The sequence below is a fragment of the Conger conger genome, chromosome 8 (genome assembly GCF_963514075.1).
Source record: "Conger conger chromosome 8, fConCon1.1, whole genome shotgun sequence".
Lineage (NCBI taxonomy): Eukaryota > Metazoa > Chordata > Actinopteri > Anguilliformes > Congridae > Conger > Conger conger.
Window position 1 is genome coordinate 43,506,440 of NC_083767.1, and position 16,856 is coordinate 43,523,295.

Consider the following 16,856-nt stretch of genomic DNA (forward strand, 5'->3'; position numbering starts at 1 on the left):
CATGCACACACAGGCACACACACACACACACATACAAACCCACACACACACACACACACCACTCTCCGAACAAACACATGAGAAACACACATACACCAAGAACCAAAACACGTGAGACTTCTTACACACGGAAGAACAGAAAACATTACCATCCTCCTAAGAGACCCCCCCGCCCCCCTCGCCTCTCTCTCTCTCTCCCCCCTGCTGTTTTGGGGATATGCACACATTTCAGAAGCTTGACTACTCCCCCTGCAAGCTGTCATTCACTGAGCAGGGACCTGCTGTCCACCCGGACACCTTACACAAGGAGCAGAATTCCCAGTATCCCCATAGCAGGGAAGGGCCCGGACCAGCTGGAATAATTACGTCCAGCATCGGGGAAGAGGGTCAGGAACAATCCCAAGAGGGGGACGAGGGAGGTGGTGTCAGGGAGGGGGAGGGAGAGGGTGGTGGGATTGGGGTGGAGGGGATTTGGAGAGTGTGTTGGGGAGGGGGTCTGGGAGAGGGATTGGGGTGGGGGTGGTGGGATTGGGGTGGAAGGGAGTAGGTAAGGGGGGTGAGAGGGTGTCGGGGGTTTTAATCTGATTTGGGGAAAGCGACTCATTACTGACTCTGATTGTGCCTCACAGCACAGGGGAGAAAACCACACATCCGGAATATTCCATCTCAAGGTATCAGCATATGGAAATTAATTTGTCACTTTCAGTCCGGGGGAATGGCTTTAGTGCTCTCAAGCAGGTTTTAGCCATCGCCTTTCTCTCTCTCTCTACACCGGCTCACAGACTGCTGCTCTAGAAAAAGTTCTCCCAAAATTAAAAAACCAAACTAGTGCTGTTGCTAATTGTAGGTGGGGCAACGGTTTTCCAAAGTCACGTATCCCGGTCCTAACCCATAACAGAAGTACGTTTACATCAAAATAAGCGATAGCCGGGTCCACTGCGTCTGTACTCTGTTTTCAGTCCATTTACTTCAAAGCCTTTTCTGCCACCGCTGCAAATCGCTGTGGAGAATTTCCACTTCATTAGAATGGTAATGAGTTTTTCTTTCTCAGAAGTAGTTTTCACTTTTTCAAAACGTCAACAGGAGTAAACAGGAACAAATTCATAAGCAATTAAAAGCTATCCGGCTTCTAACGCCAGCTCGAACAAAGCGGACCCGAAAACATTAGCAGAGAATCTATTCACCAAAATAATCATTGTCCTATCTCTCCCGCACTCAGCGTGGATACATTCAGCGGAAATGCCTGCAAATTCAGCGTCCAACACCAGAACCACCAGCACCGTCCAGCAGAACCATTACTGTGCCCCGCTTTTCGCTCTTCCCACGGAGCCGAGAAGCAATCAGCGCTTCCGTTACGGTGCAAATGGGTGTGTCGTCCAAATCGATGATTTTGACTGCAGCGGCGGGCGTTATGGCCGGATATCAAAGCCTGGCCATGCCAGGGCTGACTGAGGCCGACGCCTGGCAGGCTGGCCCCTAATTGGCCGCGGTGTCGCTCAGGACGCAGGGTTTCATTAGCGCCGGTCGGCCCTGTCCCTGTCGAGGGAGAGCGGAGGCGCGAGGCCCGGGCGCATGGACTGGGCGAGGCGCGCGTCTCCCTGCCCGGCTCCCGACACGAGGGGGGACAGGGGAGACGGCTGGAACAGCGGGACAGCCTTCGCCACGGGTCTGGACATCCCAAATTCGGAGACGGGAGGAGAAAAGGGAACGCGGAAAAAAAGAAATCGATTCCGAGGAAAAGGTCGACTGTGTCGCATTTGGGAAAAAAACAAAAACAAAAAAACAAAAAAAAAAAACAAGGAGAAATGCAATTACTCTGGCGGCGACGCGCAGTTGGCTCGGTGACGGCCAACGCTATGAAGGGAGACGGCTAATTGGCCGACCTGTCTCCCCGCTGCCTGGTTCCCTCAGTTTCCATGGTGCCAAAATCCCCCTCGCCGAACGCAGAACATCCACACAGGCATTATGCAATGCCCCCGCAATGCCCCCACAATGCCCCAGCAATGCCCCCGCAACCCCGACGGTGGCCGGCTCCGCCCGAGTGCCCCGCCCGAACGAGCATCCCACCCGAGAGGCCTCCGACAGGCAGAGGGACGTGTTAACAGGAAGTGGGACGTGTTATAACAGGAAGCGGATATGATGAAGGGTTAACTCCAGGCACGACGTGCGTCACATGTGCATTAACATGAAGAGCTCATTACGCATAACGAGTATCTCCTTCCCTCCCTGTCTACTCTTCTCCCTCTGTCTAAATGCCCCCACCCCAACCCCCCTTTGCTCTACAACAGAAATTTGGACAGAAAACAACTAGCAGGGAAAAAGAGAAGTCAGCTTATGTGTGTTTCTGTGTCTTCCAGAGGAAGAGGAATTTTAGACCTAAACTGTTATTTAGGCTATAAATATATTTTTATCTGCCACTGTATATTACTTTTTCCATTGTTTTTATCAGATTTCCTGCCAGGTGAGTACTTATTCTATTATTTATTAGCACCGTAAATTCTGGGCTACACTTCCCATTTGTTGTGATAGAGTATTGCGCTTTTCCGGCGTACGTATTGCATATGCCGTGCCGGTATGGACGTGCGTTTGTCAGGCAGCCGAGGCGAATTGGATTTGAAAATGACAGTTGGAATTGAGAGGGAAAGATAGAGGCCCTCAGCGTGGGTCATGTGAGGAGATGCGCCAAGCCGCTACCTGACTGTGGGAGGCATTCTTTTAACAAATATAGAAACGGGCAGACACACACACACGCGCGCACACGCACACACGCACACACCTTTCTCTCTCCCTGCCTAGCTGGGCTTGGGCTGTCAGCACTGGCAAAGCCATTAATCTTTAGCTCTTTCCACAAAACACACTCAGCTACAGGGAGAGCATTCCTCTTCCCAGCTGTTGAGACAGGCACATAAGTGAGTCATACGTGTCCTGGTTGCTGGCTAAGGCAGCTGTGTGTGTGTGCGCGCGTGCATATGCGTGTCTGGTGTGCGTGGCGTGTATGTGTGTGTGCGTGCATGTGTATATGTGTGAATGTGTGAGTGTCTACGTGTATGTGTGTGTGCGCATATGTGTGTGTGTGTGTGTATGCATGAGTGTCTGAGTGTGTGTGTGAGAGTGTATGTGTGTGTGCATTCGTGTGCGTTTAGTTTTTCCCTCTAATTAAATCTCTGCTTGCGTGTGGGCACCTACTGAGAATCTGTCTGAATAGGAGCACAGGCAAATTTATGGTCTAATCTCAATGCTCAGCTACTCCTTCCTTCTCCCTCGTTGACCTCTACTGTTCTCCCTACCGTCACAACCCTCTGCCCGATCCCCCTCTCTCCTTTACTCTCCTTCTCTCTCAAACCCCACACCTCTCTCCTTCCTCTCTGTCCCTCCTCCCCCCCCCCTGCCTCCCCGCACTCCTCTGTCTGTTCACTCGTTCCCTCAGGTTCTGTCCTCCTCCCACTCCACCTGGCTCTGCCATCCCCTCTCTCCCTCTCTCTCTCTCTCTCTCTCCGTCCGTGCGGAAGGCTCCAGGTGTGAAGCGCTCTGGCTCTCCGCCAGCTGAGTGAGACCTCGCTCATCTCAGACAGGAAGCTGCCGCAGTGAATGCACAACGCCGGGCCGAGCGGGGGAGGGGAAGGCTCCGGTCATATCAGTACGCCTCCCCTCACCTCCCTCACACACTGTAGGTATTCACACTAATGCCAGCTCAGCTTTACTCAACAAACAACCAACAATATGCTACATTGTTTTGAAAATGTCCCAGGTCACAAGATTACAACACCGCTTATGTTTCGTTGAGTCATGTGACATTACTGCACAGGACTGGAGGACTGGGCCAATCAGGTCACGGCACTGCACTGGCCTGGCCCAGTGAGGTCGTAGTACTGCATGTGCCTGGGCCAATCAGATCATAGTACTCTGTGGGACTGGGCCAATCAGGTCACAGTACTGCACAGGACCGGGCCAATTAGGTCACAGTACAGCAAGGGACCAGGCCAATCAGGTCAGAGTACTGCATGGCACTGGCCAAATCAGGTCACAGCATTGCGCAGGCTTGGGCCAATCAGATCATAGTATTGCACAGCGCTGGTCCAATCGGGTCACAGTATTGCACAGGACTGACTTCATCAGTCCACAGCACCACACAGGGTCCGATAACTTATAATCTCTGACTGGATAGTGAGTGTGAATGAATTATTCATATTTCTAAAAATCTAATTGTAATGTCTGCCTCTGGTTCGGGGTACACCCACTAATCTCCCCCCAGGCAAAGCCTGTCAGCGCATAGACAATGAGTGCTTTTGTGCAGCTGAAACACACAGACTCAAACTGCGGAATGAGAGCAAGAGAGACCCTCAGCACACGGTTCAACAGAACATTAGCCACCAGAGACCACGCTATCTACAACAGCTAATTGAAATACACAGAGGATTACTGTTGACAAAACTCATCCCAAAGCAATACTTAACATGTTTATTAAGAAAACAAGGTAACATTTCAGCTGTTCCCCTTACTAACAGGCATAGTAAAGCACGGGCATAAATATTTCTGAATACTCTTCATGTTAAGCCAACAGGAAATGATAGGAGGTTAACGCGCCAACACGCTAACGTCAGCGCAACACTGTAGATATGTTCTGGGAATGTTTTATATGCATTCTTTGAATGGTCGCCAGACAGCGTGTGGCCATAGCGGGGTTTAAAGACATAGGACAGCACTTGAAAGCCCGTGACTCTACAGTAAGCCCATTGTACTGCTGGCATTTGGAGGCATTGATCCGGAGCCAGTGGCTGTAGTCCTCCAACCAGAACAGAATGCCCCCCCACCCCCCCATTTCGCCTCTGGCGATATACAGACCTGTCCCTCATAGACGAGGAAGGACCGCAGTACCCAGCATTCCACGGGCCTGTGTGCACCCTCGTTTAGCATTCAACCCGTATTCCCATATCTAGGCTACAGCATAAATGTGCTGCTCTGTGTGTGTGCATGTCTGTGTGTGCGTGTGTATGAGTCTGTGATTGTATTTGTATGGGGATTTGTCTGTGATTGTATTTGTATATGCATGAGTGCATGCGTACATTTGTGCGTGTAAATTTGTGCATTTCTGTGTGTGTCTGTGTGTGCATTTATGTGTGTGTGTGTGTGTGGATAGTGATAGTGTAAATGGCGTATACAGAGTTTCTCCTCGCTCTGTGTTTTGTCTGTGTGTGTGTGTGTGTGTGTGTGTGATGTGTCTGTGCGCACATGTGTGCATTTATATGTGTGTGTGTGTGTGTGGATAGTGATAGTGTAAATGGCGTATACAGAGTTTCTCCTCGCTCTGTGTTTTGTGTGTGCGTGTGTGTGTGCATTTATATGTGTGTGTGTGAGTGTGTGTGAGTGTGTGTGTGTGTGGATAAGGACAGTGTACATGGCATATACAGTGTTTCACTCGCTGTGTGTGTGTGTGTGTGTGTGTGTTTCTGAGTCTGTGACCATGGAGTGGTGTACTGTAGGCATGTGAGTTCTGCGTGGGCCAGACAATGGCTCTTCTCAGAATGTAAATCGCTCGGCATTCAGAGGCCAGACCGCTTTCAGACACAAACCAGGATTCCAACACACTTCAACCAAACTATGACCAGACTGTAAGGAACGTGTAAACAAGCTGTGACCGGTCTGATTACAGGTGATTATACACGGACACCTGCAGCACTGTGGAGTCTTTCTCGACCCACTGGTTTTCACTCTTTCTGTTCTTTGTTCTCTCCTCCTCTCTCGCTTTCTCCTTCTTGCTCTTTCCTTCTCTTTCCTTATCACTAGTTCTATCTATACCCTCTCTTTCCCTCCCTCCCTGTCTCCCTCCCTCTCTCCCTCCTTCTCTCCCTCCCTCCCTCTCTCTCTCAGGAACACTCTGTGCTTCCTGTCACAGAGATCCCTGTTTCTTCTCTCCTCATGAGGATGAATTCATTAGCGCTCCCTCACTTCCGCCAAATAAGGCTCCATTTTAGATTTTTACTGCGTTTTTCCCCACATCACAAGACGCTTGCAGGAAGAGCGTACCATTTCCTGCGCGCGGGCGGGGAGGGTGTTCCGAACAGGCGTTTCGGTTCCACAGATAATTCAGTTTAAGCCGTGACATTCCGCACGGCGAGTTTCGGTCCAAGCCGCCCAACGCCTCGCGGATGTCTCGCACGTTCGCCCGTTTGGCGGAGTCGGGGTTGTACACGCCAAACCAGTCGCAAAGCAGCGCAAAGACCCTTCTTCTCCCGCGAAGACGACGCTTCTGTCGCCTCTTTTCCTCACCCGCTCCCCGGGGGATAAATTAGAGCTGGCAGAGACTCTTAAACCCGAGTAATGACACATCCCTCAAAGAGAAGTTTGTTCTCTCCCGCTCGCTCGGCGAGCGCGCAAACATTGGCTTTCTTCCTCCTCTGCTTTTGAAAGTTGTGGGATTTTATTGTTGTGCTGCTGTGTTTGTTTGCAGCGATGCGGGCGGATGCACTGATCCCTGTCGCCCCTGGACGGGGTGGGGTGGGGTGGGGCGGGGGGCAGGATGCGGCATCATCAGCGCCATTTAAAACATCAGTGACTCTGAACAGAATCTGCGCAGCACTGATTAAAAGAAAAAAGAAAAAAGAAAGCTTTTATTTATTTATTATTGTTTTTGGAGCAGAAAGCCAGCCCGGTATGGTCAGGCGCAGACGGTTGCCGCTGACGGTTGCCGCTGACGGTTGCCGCTGACGGTTGCCGCGGACGGTCGACGGTTGCCGCGGACGACGCGCCTCCGCTGATTGGCGTCTGTGGCGGCGCGGCTCCATTCCACATCTCATTAATCTCCCGGGAGCTCATTTGCATACAGACGTGAAAAAAAGTCTGACTGCACTGCCATCTAGTGAGACAGTTCCCCTGGTTTATTTACAACTTTAATCATCACGCCACGCACACGCGCACACACACACACACACACACACACACACACACACGCACACACACACACACTCAGAGGGGGCAGAGGGAGGGTGGGGGGGGTACGGAGGGGTGGGGGTTGTGATTGCTCTGTGGCACAGTCAGCTGCTCAAAGGTAGTTAACTACTGTCTCCCAGCCAGAGCTGAGCCTATTAAAGAACCGGAGAGCCAGAGGCTTCTGACATTGTGCTTGTTATTATGCACAGACTCGCTCTCCCCCCACCACCACATTCATATTTATTCTGAGGAGTCGAACAAGCTGCAAGTACCATCACCATAACAATTAGTATCATAATCATATGCAATTTAGTGACTAGAGCAAGACTTCCAAAAGTCTGCGTAATGAAGCTGTGAGCTGGAGAGCTGTGACGCAGGCGTGTTGATTGCGTGTTGCTTGCGTGTTGCTTGCGTGTTGATTGCGTGTTGCTGCCCTGTTGATTGCGTGTTGCGGGTGTGATGCAGGTGTGTTGATTGCGTGTTTCTCGCATGTTGGAGGCGCGTTGCTGGCGTGTTGCTGGCGTGTCGCTGGCGTGTTGCTGGCGTGCTGCCGCACTGCGTGTCGTGACGGGGGCAGACCGGCACACATGCGGGGTTAACGGCCTGGCTCCGCCGCGGGCCGGCGTAATTGGAAAATGTTAAACTTTGAGGAAACGGGCCGTTTTGATGTCTCTCGCTCGGCCGAATGTGAAACAATGCAGATGTCACTTTATTGCCTGGATCTAATGGGAGACAGATGTCTCTCTCTCTCTCTCTCTCTCCCTCTTTCCCTCTCTCTGTCTCTCTCGTGCGTTAGACCCTCTGGCAACCGTGCACGGTTAGCCTTCCACGCTGGCAGAGGGAAAAAGGTTAAACTCCAGATAATGGTGCAGGGAAGGGAGGTGGTGTCGGGAGGCCTCTGACCGGGCTTCTCCCGGGGGCCGCGGGGACCCCAAAACCTGGGCAGTGCCCCCGCCAGCTCCCTGCGGTGTGTGCCAGGAGCCACCAGCGAACGGCAGGTCCGATGAGGCTGTCGCCGCTCCTGAGCCAACCCGCGCCCTCTGTGCGCTTTTCAGCAACTTTACAAAGTAAGAGCGTCTAGCGCTAACCCCCCCCCTCCATACCCTCACCGCTAGTCTCCCCCCGAGCCCCCAGCCCTGGCCTCAGCACTCTGTATCAATACCGTAAGCCTGTCTGTGTTTAAAAGCCTCCTTTCTCCTGAAACTGTGCTCTGCCGGGAGCACAATAAACCATGGAAGAAGAGAGGCTGGGGACCGCTCCCTCAGTGACAGCGAAAGGAAGGCCGGAGCTTCTCAAACGCTCCCGTTCCTGCGGGAGGGTGGGACAGCGGCGAGACGCGGGGCTGGAGAGAGGGGCGTCCGTCCCCGCCGATCGATGGGGCCCGGGCGGGCTGGGCGAGGGCGAGGAGGGGGGGGAGGACAGGGCCCGGGGAACGTGCGGAGCTTCAATCCAATTACCTGCTTTATTAATAGAAGTGGTGAATTTTTCATGAGACGGAGCCTCCTCTGTGGGCCGCACATGGAAATGAACAATAACCAGGGCCGGGTATGCACAGAGCCGGGGCAGGGGAAGATTGGTTATCGACGGGGAAGAATCAGGACCACCGCCTTCATTTCGGGAGAAATTAACCGTGTCGTTGTAGGCCCGTCCTTCGGGATCTCATCTGACATTTTTAGGTTTTTAATTTTTCCTTTTTTGTGTGTGTGTGCGATGACGTGTTCATGGGAGAGCTCTCGCTAAAGCGGCGCCGTGGCCTGAATCCTTTTTCGCTCTTGCGTTTTGGTAAAAACGTTCCTTCACCCGGGGGGGGGGGGTTGGGAGGTGGAGGGGGAGAAAACATAAAATGGCCGCCGCAGTTTTGTGCTTAATGAACGTGTGAGGAAGAGTCGCTGGCGGGAACACAGCCCATCACCACCCCTCCCTCTCTCCCTCTCTCCCTCTCTCCCTCCCTCTCTCCCTCTCTCCCCCTCCCTCTCCTCTCTTCCTCTCTCTCTCTCTCCCTCCTTCTCCTCTCTCTCCCTCCCTCCCTCCCTCTCTCTCTCCCTCCCTCCCTCTCTCACTCCCTCTCTCGCCCTCTCCCTCCCTCTCTCTCCCTCCCTCCCTCTCTCTCCCTCTCTCCCTCCTTCTCCTCTCTCCCTTCCTCCCTCTCTCTCCCTCTCTCCCTCCTTCTCCTCTCTCTCCCTCCCTCCCTCCCTCCCTCCCTCCCTCTCTCTCTCTCTCACTCGCCCGTCGCTCGGATCATGCGAACACACCCGCTACGTCTCCAAAAGGAAATTGCTCCGCACTTCCTGAGCCAATTACAGATCTCCACGGGTGACGGCCCAGCTGCCGCGCTCTGCGTTTGTCTGTGGGCGTAATAAATACTGTACGGCGCGTCGACGGGACGCATCCCCTCCACCGCTCCGCAGCCTGAAAGCGCCCCCCGCGTCTCCCGGAGAAAAGAGCCCTGCCACCGGCCTCCTGCGCCTTGTCATCCCATTTATTTAGCTAATGGCGGAGAATACACTGGTAATTTGGCTTTGTGCTTAAAACACAATGTTTTTCTGTGCTGCGGTATCACCCAGGGGACAGCAGCTGTGGACTGACGCTGCGCTCTGAAGCGGAGCGCTAACGCCGCACGCGGGGCTGTTAAGAGTCCGCAGGCCAGAGCGTCGGTCTGATAGTGCTGCTTAACAGCGGTTACACCCCGCACCTGTGCACTGCTTCTCAACGTTTCCACCACACACCTGTACACTGCTTCTCAACGTTTACATCAAAGTTTACACCACACACCTGTACACTGCTTCACAGTGGTTACACCACACACCTGTGCACTGCTTCTCAACGTTTACACCACACACCTGTGCACTGCTTCTCTACGTTTACATCAAAGTTTACACCACACACCTGTACACTGCTTCACAGTGGTTACACCACACACCTGTAAACTGCTTCTCAATGTTTACACCACACACCTGTGCACTGCTTCTCAACGTTTACACCACACACCTGTGCACTGCTTCTCAACGTTTACACCACACACCTGTACACTGCTTCTCAACGTTTACACCACACACCTGTGCACTGCTTCTCAACGTTTACACCACACACCTGTACACTGCTTCACAGTGGTTACACCACACACCTGTACACTGCTTCTCAACGTTTACACCACACACCTGTACACTGCTTCACAGTGGTTACACCACACACCTGTACACTGCTTCTCAACGTTTACACCACACACCTGTGCACTGCTTCTCAACGTTTACACCACACACCTGTGCACTGCTTCTCAACGTTTACACCACACACCTGTACACTGCTTCACAGTGGTTACACCACACACCTGTACACTGCTTCTCAACGTTTACACCACACACCTGTACACTGCTTCACAGTGGTTACACCACACACCTGTACCCTGCTTCTCAGTGGTTACCCCAAGCACCTGTATCACCCCCTGGCCAGAGCGATCGGGCTGGCAGTCTCCAGTGTGGAGGGCCTGAAGCGTTTTAGCGGTTAGAGGTCTCGTTGTGTTTTGCGAGCCATGGACATGCCTCACGGTGTCCAGTCCCCACGGACCAGAGTATGAGGAGGACACGTAAGCTTTCCCCCACGTCTTTTCGCCCGAAGCACCCTGATGTACTAACACGCTCTCCAGTAAGACCACAGACCCCCTCCCCGGATCTCCAGATAACAGAGAGGGAGGAAGGTGAGATCATTTTCCCTGGCTGGGATCAAACACTGGGATAACACGGGGAAAATGTGTAGATTCCCCCACTTCCTGCCGTTGTGCTCGCAGACACGGAAAAACAAAAACAAAAACAAAAACAGAGGAACAAGCGTAACAAACAGAATGTCGCGGGCTGCGTTTGGGCTGAACAGCGCCCCCCGCAGAGGGCAGGGCAGCGGCGGGTGGCGGGGGGGGTTCCGTTGGGTAATCAGCGCTGAGAGTCGCGCGCGGCACGTTTCCGCGGCGACAGCGGTGCCAGAGAACGCTGATTGCGCATTCAGAGAATAAAAAAAGCTCCCAACAGAAAGGGCGGTGCGGGTCTGAGAGCCGTGATTAGCCACGGGATAGAGCCCCCTGCTGGTCCCTGATGGAGACGCGGCGGGCCCCGCGTTAACAATGACAGATGTCCCGGCCACTTACTCAACGAAGGAAAAAAATAACATTTTCCTGCTTTCGCACCGAAAATAATCACTACTAAGCCATGAGCAAACGGCAATGATTGCGATCTGATTCATCGCAAACTTCAAGTAAACTCGATACTGTTTGCTGTGCTGCTCTGAGACTCCCTCCTCTCCCCCACTATTGAGTCATCGGCTTAAAGACCCACTTGGGCCACTGCTGCCACTCAGGGGGTCTATTAATGACCACAATTGAATGTTGACAAATTAAAAATAGGACAAAATGGTGGCCTGTGCGAACATCCACTGGTCAGAGAGTCATTAGTGTTGTTTATCAGCGAACAGAGGGGGGCCGGGGGTGGGGGGGGAAGAAGTGGGGTCAGACACAACGGTGAGTCTTGAGTGGTAATGAACAGTCTTTGGCGGTTCAATGACGCTGGTCTGTAATTATAAGTCGTTTTTCTCGCTGAGAACATAATCACCACAGAAAGATGTAATTAGCTGACCCCCCTGGTGCTAGCTCCACAGTAGCATCTCTTTGCTTTTTTAAATTATTTTTTTGCAAAACGCAACACAAATAAATGGGTTCCGTGTCAATCACGGTGTCGGGATTCATTAAGAGAAAAATTATTCCGCTCAGGTTTTGTATGACTTTTTTTTTCTGGGGAGGAAATAAAAAGGTGAACTTCGGCTCGTCTCGGCAGCTGCGAAACAGATTAGCATGGCTAAACTCCCCCACACTCTCCGTAAAAAGTGCTGTCGGAAGCAGCGTCAGTGCGCTCGACCGCTCCAGAACAGAGAGGAAGAGTCGCTCTCCTCTAATTATTTACAACAACATTCCACTTCAGGACCTGGGCTCCCTTTGATCTATCTTTTTATGCTTTGTTGGCAATTTATCTGCATATCCACGTCGTTAATTTTCCCTTGAACCCATTCCTCTCTGGGATAAGCCGGCAAAATTGGATCCTATTCCCTCTCGGAGTGGAGCGCGGCTAATAAAACCCAATCCAGAGCCTGTGCAACAGACGAGCGGATATTAGCATTGTTTTCCCCGGCCTGAAAGCAGCCGGCATCGTCTCCCGATCCGAGGGGTGGGAGGGATCAAAGAGTGTGGAGGTTTTGGAGAAGGAGGCCAGGGCTTTGTGGAAAAAAAAACATAAAAACCTCACAAGGACGCGAGCCAAAAACGCCCAGGAATCTGTGGTCGATGCCGATGTAGTTTTTTTTTTTCCCCTGTGTTTCTGCAAAACGTCAGCCGTTGAGTCAACGCAGGGTGGAACCGTTCCACGTGTTCCACGTAGGAGCACTTTTCAGGATTAAAAAAAACTACTGAATAAAAGTAAAGGAAAAAAAAAAAAACCTGTAACCCGTGCCAGTTGTTTTTATTCAGAAAGCGGATTTTGAGTCAGCCGTGCTGCCTGGTGGGTTTTGGGCCAGGGTGAGTGAGAGATTTATTGGGCTGTTTGTAAATATGCAGGCTCACTGTGCTTCGCCGTCCCCCTGTAGCAGTCAGAAAATCGCTAATAAACAGGCCGTTCTTATCTGGAGTGTTATTTTTTTTATGTGAGCAGCTGCGCAGCAATAAGATTACAGAGGCAAACCCAGCAACATCAGCAAAACCTTTAAGGACTTTCTCTCGACAGGCGGCTGCTTACAGCGAGGGGGAAATGAAGGTAGGCACCCGGTAGGTTAAAACAGCATTATTAAAAGCCATGTAATTGGGAGCAATGGAATTACTGATACGCACATACACTCAGTGAGCACTTTCTTAGGTAGGCCTGTACACCAGCTTGTTAATGCAAATATTTAATCAGCCAATCGTGTGGCAGCAACTAAATACCTAAAAGCAGGCAGATGTGGTGAAGAGGTTCAGCTGTTTTTCAGACCAAATGTCAGAATGGGGAAGAAATGTGATCTAAGTGACTTTGACTGTGGAATGATACTTGGTGCCAGACAGGGTGGTTTGAGTATCTCAGAAACTTCAGATCTCCTGGGATTTTCACACACAACAGTCTCTAGAGTTTGCAGAGAATGGTGCGAAAAACAAAAAACATCCAGTGAGCAGCAGTTCTGTGGCCAAAAGGCTGGTCAAAGGGCCAGACTGGTCAAAGCTGACAGGAAGGTGACAGCAACGCAAATAACCACACATTACACCAGCGGTATGCAGAAGAGAATCTCTGAACACACAACGCACCATAACTCTTAAGTGGATAGGCTACAGCAGTGGAAGGCCAAAAAGTAAAAAAAATAAGTCTAATAAATACCTAATAAAGCGCTCACTGGGTGTATAATTGCTGTAAACCGTCAGTGGGCGTCTGAGAAAAACAGCGGAAATGCTTCGCACGCACGGAGCTGATCGCCCTCAGGCAGTAATAAATGCATCGCCCTCAACATTAATATTTTCCAAGGACAATCCTTGGTAGCTTGTGAAAAACAAAAGACTTCAAAGTGGAGCTGTCCACCAATCCTGCCTGCAGTTTCGACCAGCCGGCGTGTTTCTTCTTCATGTGCTCACAGTCAGTTCGTACATCTCATGAAACATAAAAAAATAAGAATCTTACATGAATGTGACAGCTTCCTGTTAGCAGGAGATCAGATGCGGGAGAGGTGCAGCTATTTTAAGATTCCCCCTTTTCCGCAGAGTCTGATCTGTCACTGATCTCCGTCCGTTGCTAGGGGGCTCGGTTTAATGACGCGCGCGGCCATACATGGGAACCGCGTTGCCTTTACGTGGTGTGTGGGAAGACACTTTCACAGAACGCATGAAAGCAACGCTGGGTAGGGTGGTGGTGGTAGGGGGCGAGAGGGTGGGGGGGGGGGGGTGAGTTAACGGGGAAGCCGAACGGGAGCAGCTAACACTGTGTGCCTTGGAGCGAGTTTCAGCCCGTGACATCATCTTCTGCTGTCCAACCGAAGCAGGCCACAGCAGGGTGCCCCGAAGCCCCCCAACACCCCTCCCCGAAGCCCCCCAACACCCCCCCAGCAGGCAAAAATCGCCCTCGGGCGACAGCACCACTACGACAGCGATACTCGACAGGAGAGCAGAGAGCGGAAGGCGGGTGCTTACCTTTGTATAGTCCCGGAGAGGTCAGTGGCGTCCTGCCTGTGGGAGAGAGCACAGAGACAGAGGGAGGCGTTAGCGGAGGAGCAGTGCTGAGCACAGGGTGAGCACTGAGAGCTGGAGGGAGTTCACCGCACTGATAACAGCCCTAGAGTCAGCACTGAGCCGCCCCATCGTGAGGGCCTAGTTCTGTAAAAGCCCTCATGCGTACCCCACAGTGCAGGTGCGGGCACTGGAGGTCACGGTCCCAGACGGTGAGCTTTCCCCCCGGGGACCACACACACCCCTCAACCCTCCAGTGGTGTGTGTCCGCCCCTCCCACCACTGCCCGACACGACCCACCGCGCGGGCGACGCCCGTTCCTCGGGCTCTGCAGAAAACGTGGCGTGAGGTTTAAAGATTGTTCTCTTTTCAGGATATGATTGTGCATGTGTATTTTACAGTCATACGATTCCACACTCGCAGGCTGTAAAACCATAATTGCCCAGAGCCCAGAGCCTATGAACAGAGCAAATAATCTGGCCAATTTAAACATCAATTATTCTAAAATGGCATGTGTAAACTTTCTTCATAATGCTGAATGGAAACAGAGCTGAACTCCGCTGCCAAACCCGGAGGGGCGAAGGAGGCAGCCTTCCTGAGCGCTGGGCCCGTCTCCAGCACGGCAGGGATCTACGGAGAGCCCGCCTATCTCACATTACCCAACAACACCACCCTCTGCCGTACGCGAACAATCGCATTTGTGTTTTTACGCGTGTCGTATCCAATACGGCCATGTTTGTGCGCTGGCCGTTATTACTGCGGGGAGCTGTTCAACGAGCGGCGTTCCGGCATCCCCCCGTGGGCGCAGAAGTGTCGGAAATGAAACCGCGGGCCGGAGCGAAGGCATGGGCGCGGGCGTCCGGGGGCTGGGGAGAGCGGGCAGCGGCCAGACCCGTCTGGAGAAATGAACTCGGAGAGGCACGACCGCGCTCAGCGAGGCCGGTTCAATTACCCTTGACCGGGGACAAGGAGGAGGCGAGTGGAACAAACGGCCGGCCCAAAGAAGAAATCAATGCGCCTAATTCCGCCCTTCATTCGAGGCGACGGCGCAGGGCCCGGGCGATGGAAATGAAAAGCCGGCTGGAGCGTGTTTATGTGCAACGAGCGCCGCGTGTCGCCCGGGGCGACCCAATCCTGGACCCTCCGCGCACCGCGCACCGCGCACATAAATGAGGCCCGCGACAGCCTGGGGGCCAGGGGCCCGGACACGGCCGCCCGCGTCGGCCGAACACCCCGCCACTGCCACCCCGAACGCCGCGCGGAGAGAGAGAGAGAGAGAGAGCCGGCGACAGCGGGGCGACAGGGAGGGAGGGGGACTCCGTTATTCAGTCGTTGATACGTTATTCCCTTTCATGACAAATTAAGGGCGAGATAAAGGGACGGATGCGGTGGCGAGCTCCGGATCCAATCGCCCCGGTCGCTGGGTTTTTGCATTTCAAAGGCCACTTTCGCCCGTTTCATCTCTGGCCACGGACGCCGGGCCCCATTGTTATTCCGGGCCGCGCGCGGTGCAGGGGCCCTCGTGAATCTGTGAATTACCCACGACGGCGGAGACGCGGGAAAAAGCGCACGCACCGACGTCAGCGGGTCAAACGCCCCGGCGCCGGGACTGCGTTAACAGAACTGTGGCCAAGGACTAAAATGGAAATGCTCGAGAAGTGAGGAGAGGGGGGGGGTGGAGGGTGTTGTGACAGGATGCGTTTTAACCCGCCCTTTCATCTCAAACCTTTACATATTCCGACAATTTTCCAGTGACAGGTCAGCGGATACAGAGCGGATACCGTCAGCGCTTCCCTGGGTCTCCGACCCTCAGTCCCGCGACCCCCCCCCACCCCCCCCACTGCTCGATGCTGCGCTTGCTGATAAGGGCGCGGCAGGCAGGGCCTACTCTTATTGGTGCTTCAGTTTGATTCGTTTTAAACGCACCATTCAAATGCATTCGTTCTGCGTGTTTGCTATGGTTCACTGGAGATGCAGAGAAGACGCGGCTCTATTAAAGCTCTCTCTCTCTCTCTTACATATTCATATACGCACACATATGTATATGTATATCATGTACATTATATATATTTTTAACATGATACAAACGTATATAAAACATGATTTATCTCATGCATGCAGACATATTTCCCTCTCCTCTCTCTCTCTCTCTCTGAAAGACTCCCTCCGTTCCTCTCTTCTACTCATATACTCCCGTATCTCCCAGCCTACACCTGCCTCCCCCTCTCCTGCGCACACACACTGACACGACCCCCCCCCCATTTTCAGAGAAGCGTTGCAGCTGGGTTCAGTTGTCCCAGGTTATGAGACGGCCGCTTCGCTAAATCTGCACTGTGAGCCTCGCCGGGCTGGAAAACACAGCCCATCTCTCTCTGTTCCACATGAAGAACCCGGGCCATCTCTCAGCCGAGGCCCTTCACACCGCAACCCATCAGATCGCTGGAGGTCTCAGACTCAGGATTATATGAGCCTCCACATGAAGTAAACACGGTGGCAGAAAAGCTCGGTAAAATGACCTTACCATTCACAATCAAACTATTCTAGCACAGCAAATCCGTCAGATACGCGGTACATACTGAAACACAGGCAGCCGGACAGTCCCCGGAAATTATAACATTATTTAAAATTGCATGGAATTATATTAAAACGATTTACGATTAACTCGAAAGCGCGACCGCCGCGTTGCTGTAGCCATAATACCTGTGGTGTGGAG

The 16,856-nt window shown here is 52.6% G+C and overlaps 1 protein-coding gene across 17 annotated transcripts in view; it reads right to left on the bottom strand.

Annotated features, from left to right (window-relative positions):
* Positions 1-16,856, bottom strand: part of celf2 (cugbp, Elav-like family member 2) — a 170,050-nt gene that overhangs the window by 118,175 nt on the left and 35,019 nt on the right. For all 17 annotated transcript variants that reach the window (XM_061251372.1, XM_061251377.1, XM_061251370.1 and 14 more), the window contains one exon: positions 14,108-14,143. In XM_061251372.1, coding sequence (XP_061107356.1) covers positions 14,108-14,143 — 36 coding nt within the window. The remainder of the gene's footprint in view (positions 1-14,107; positions 14,144-16,856) is intronic.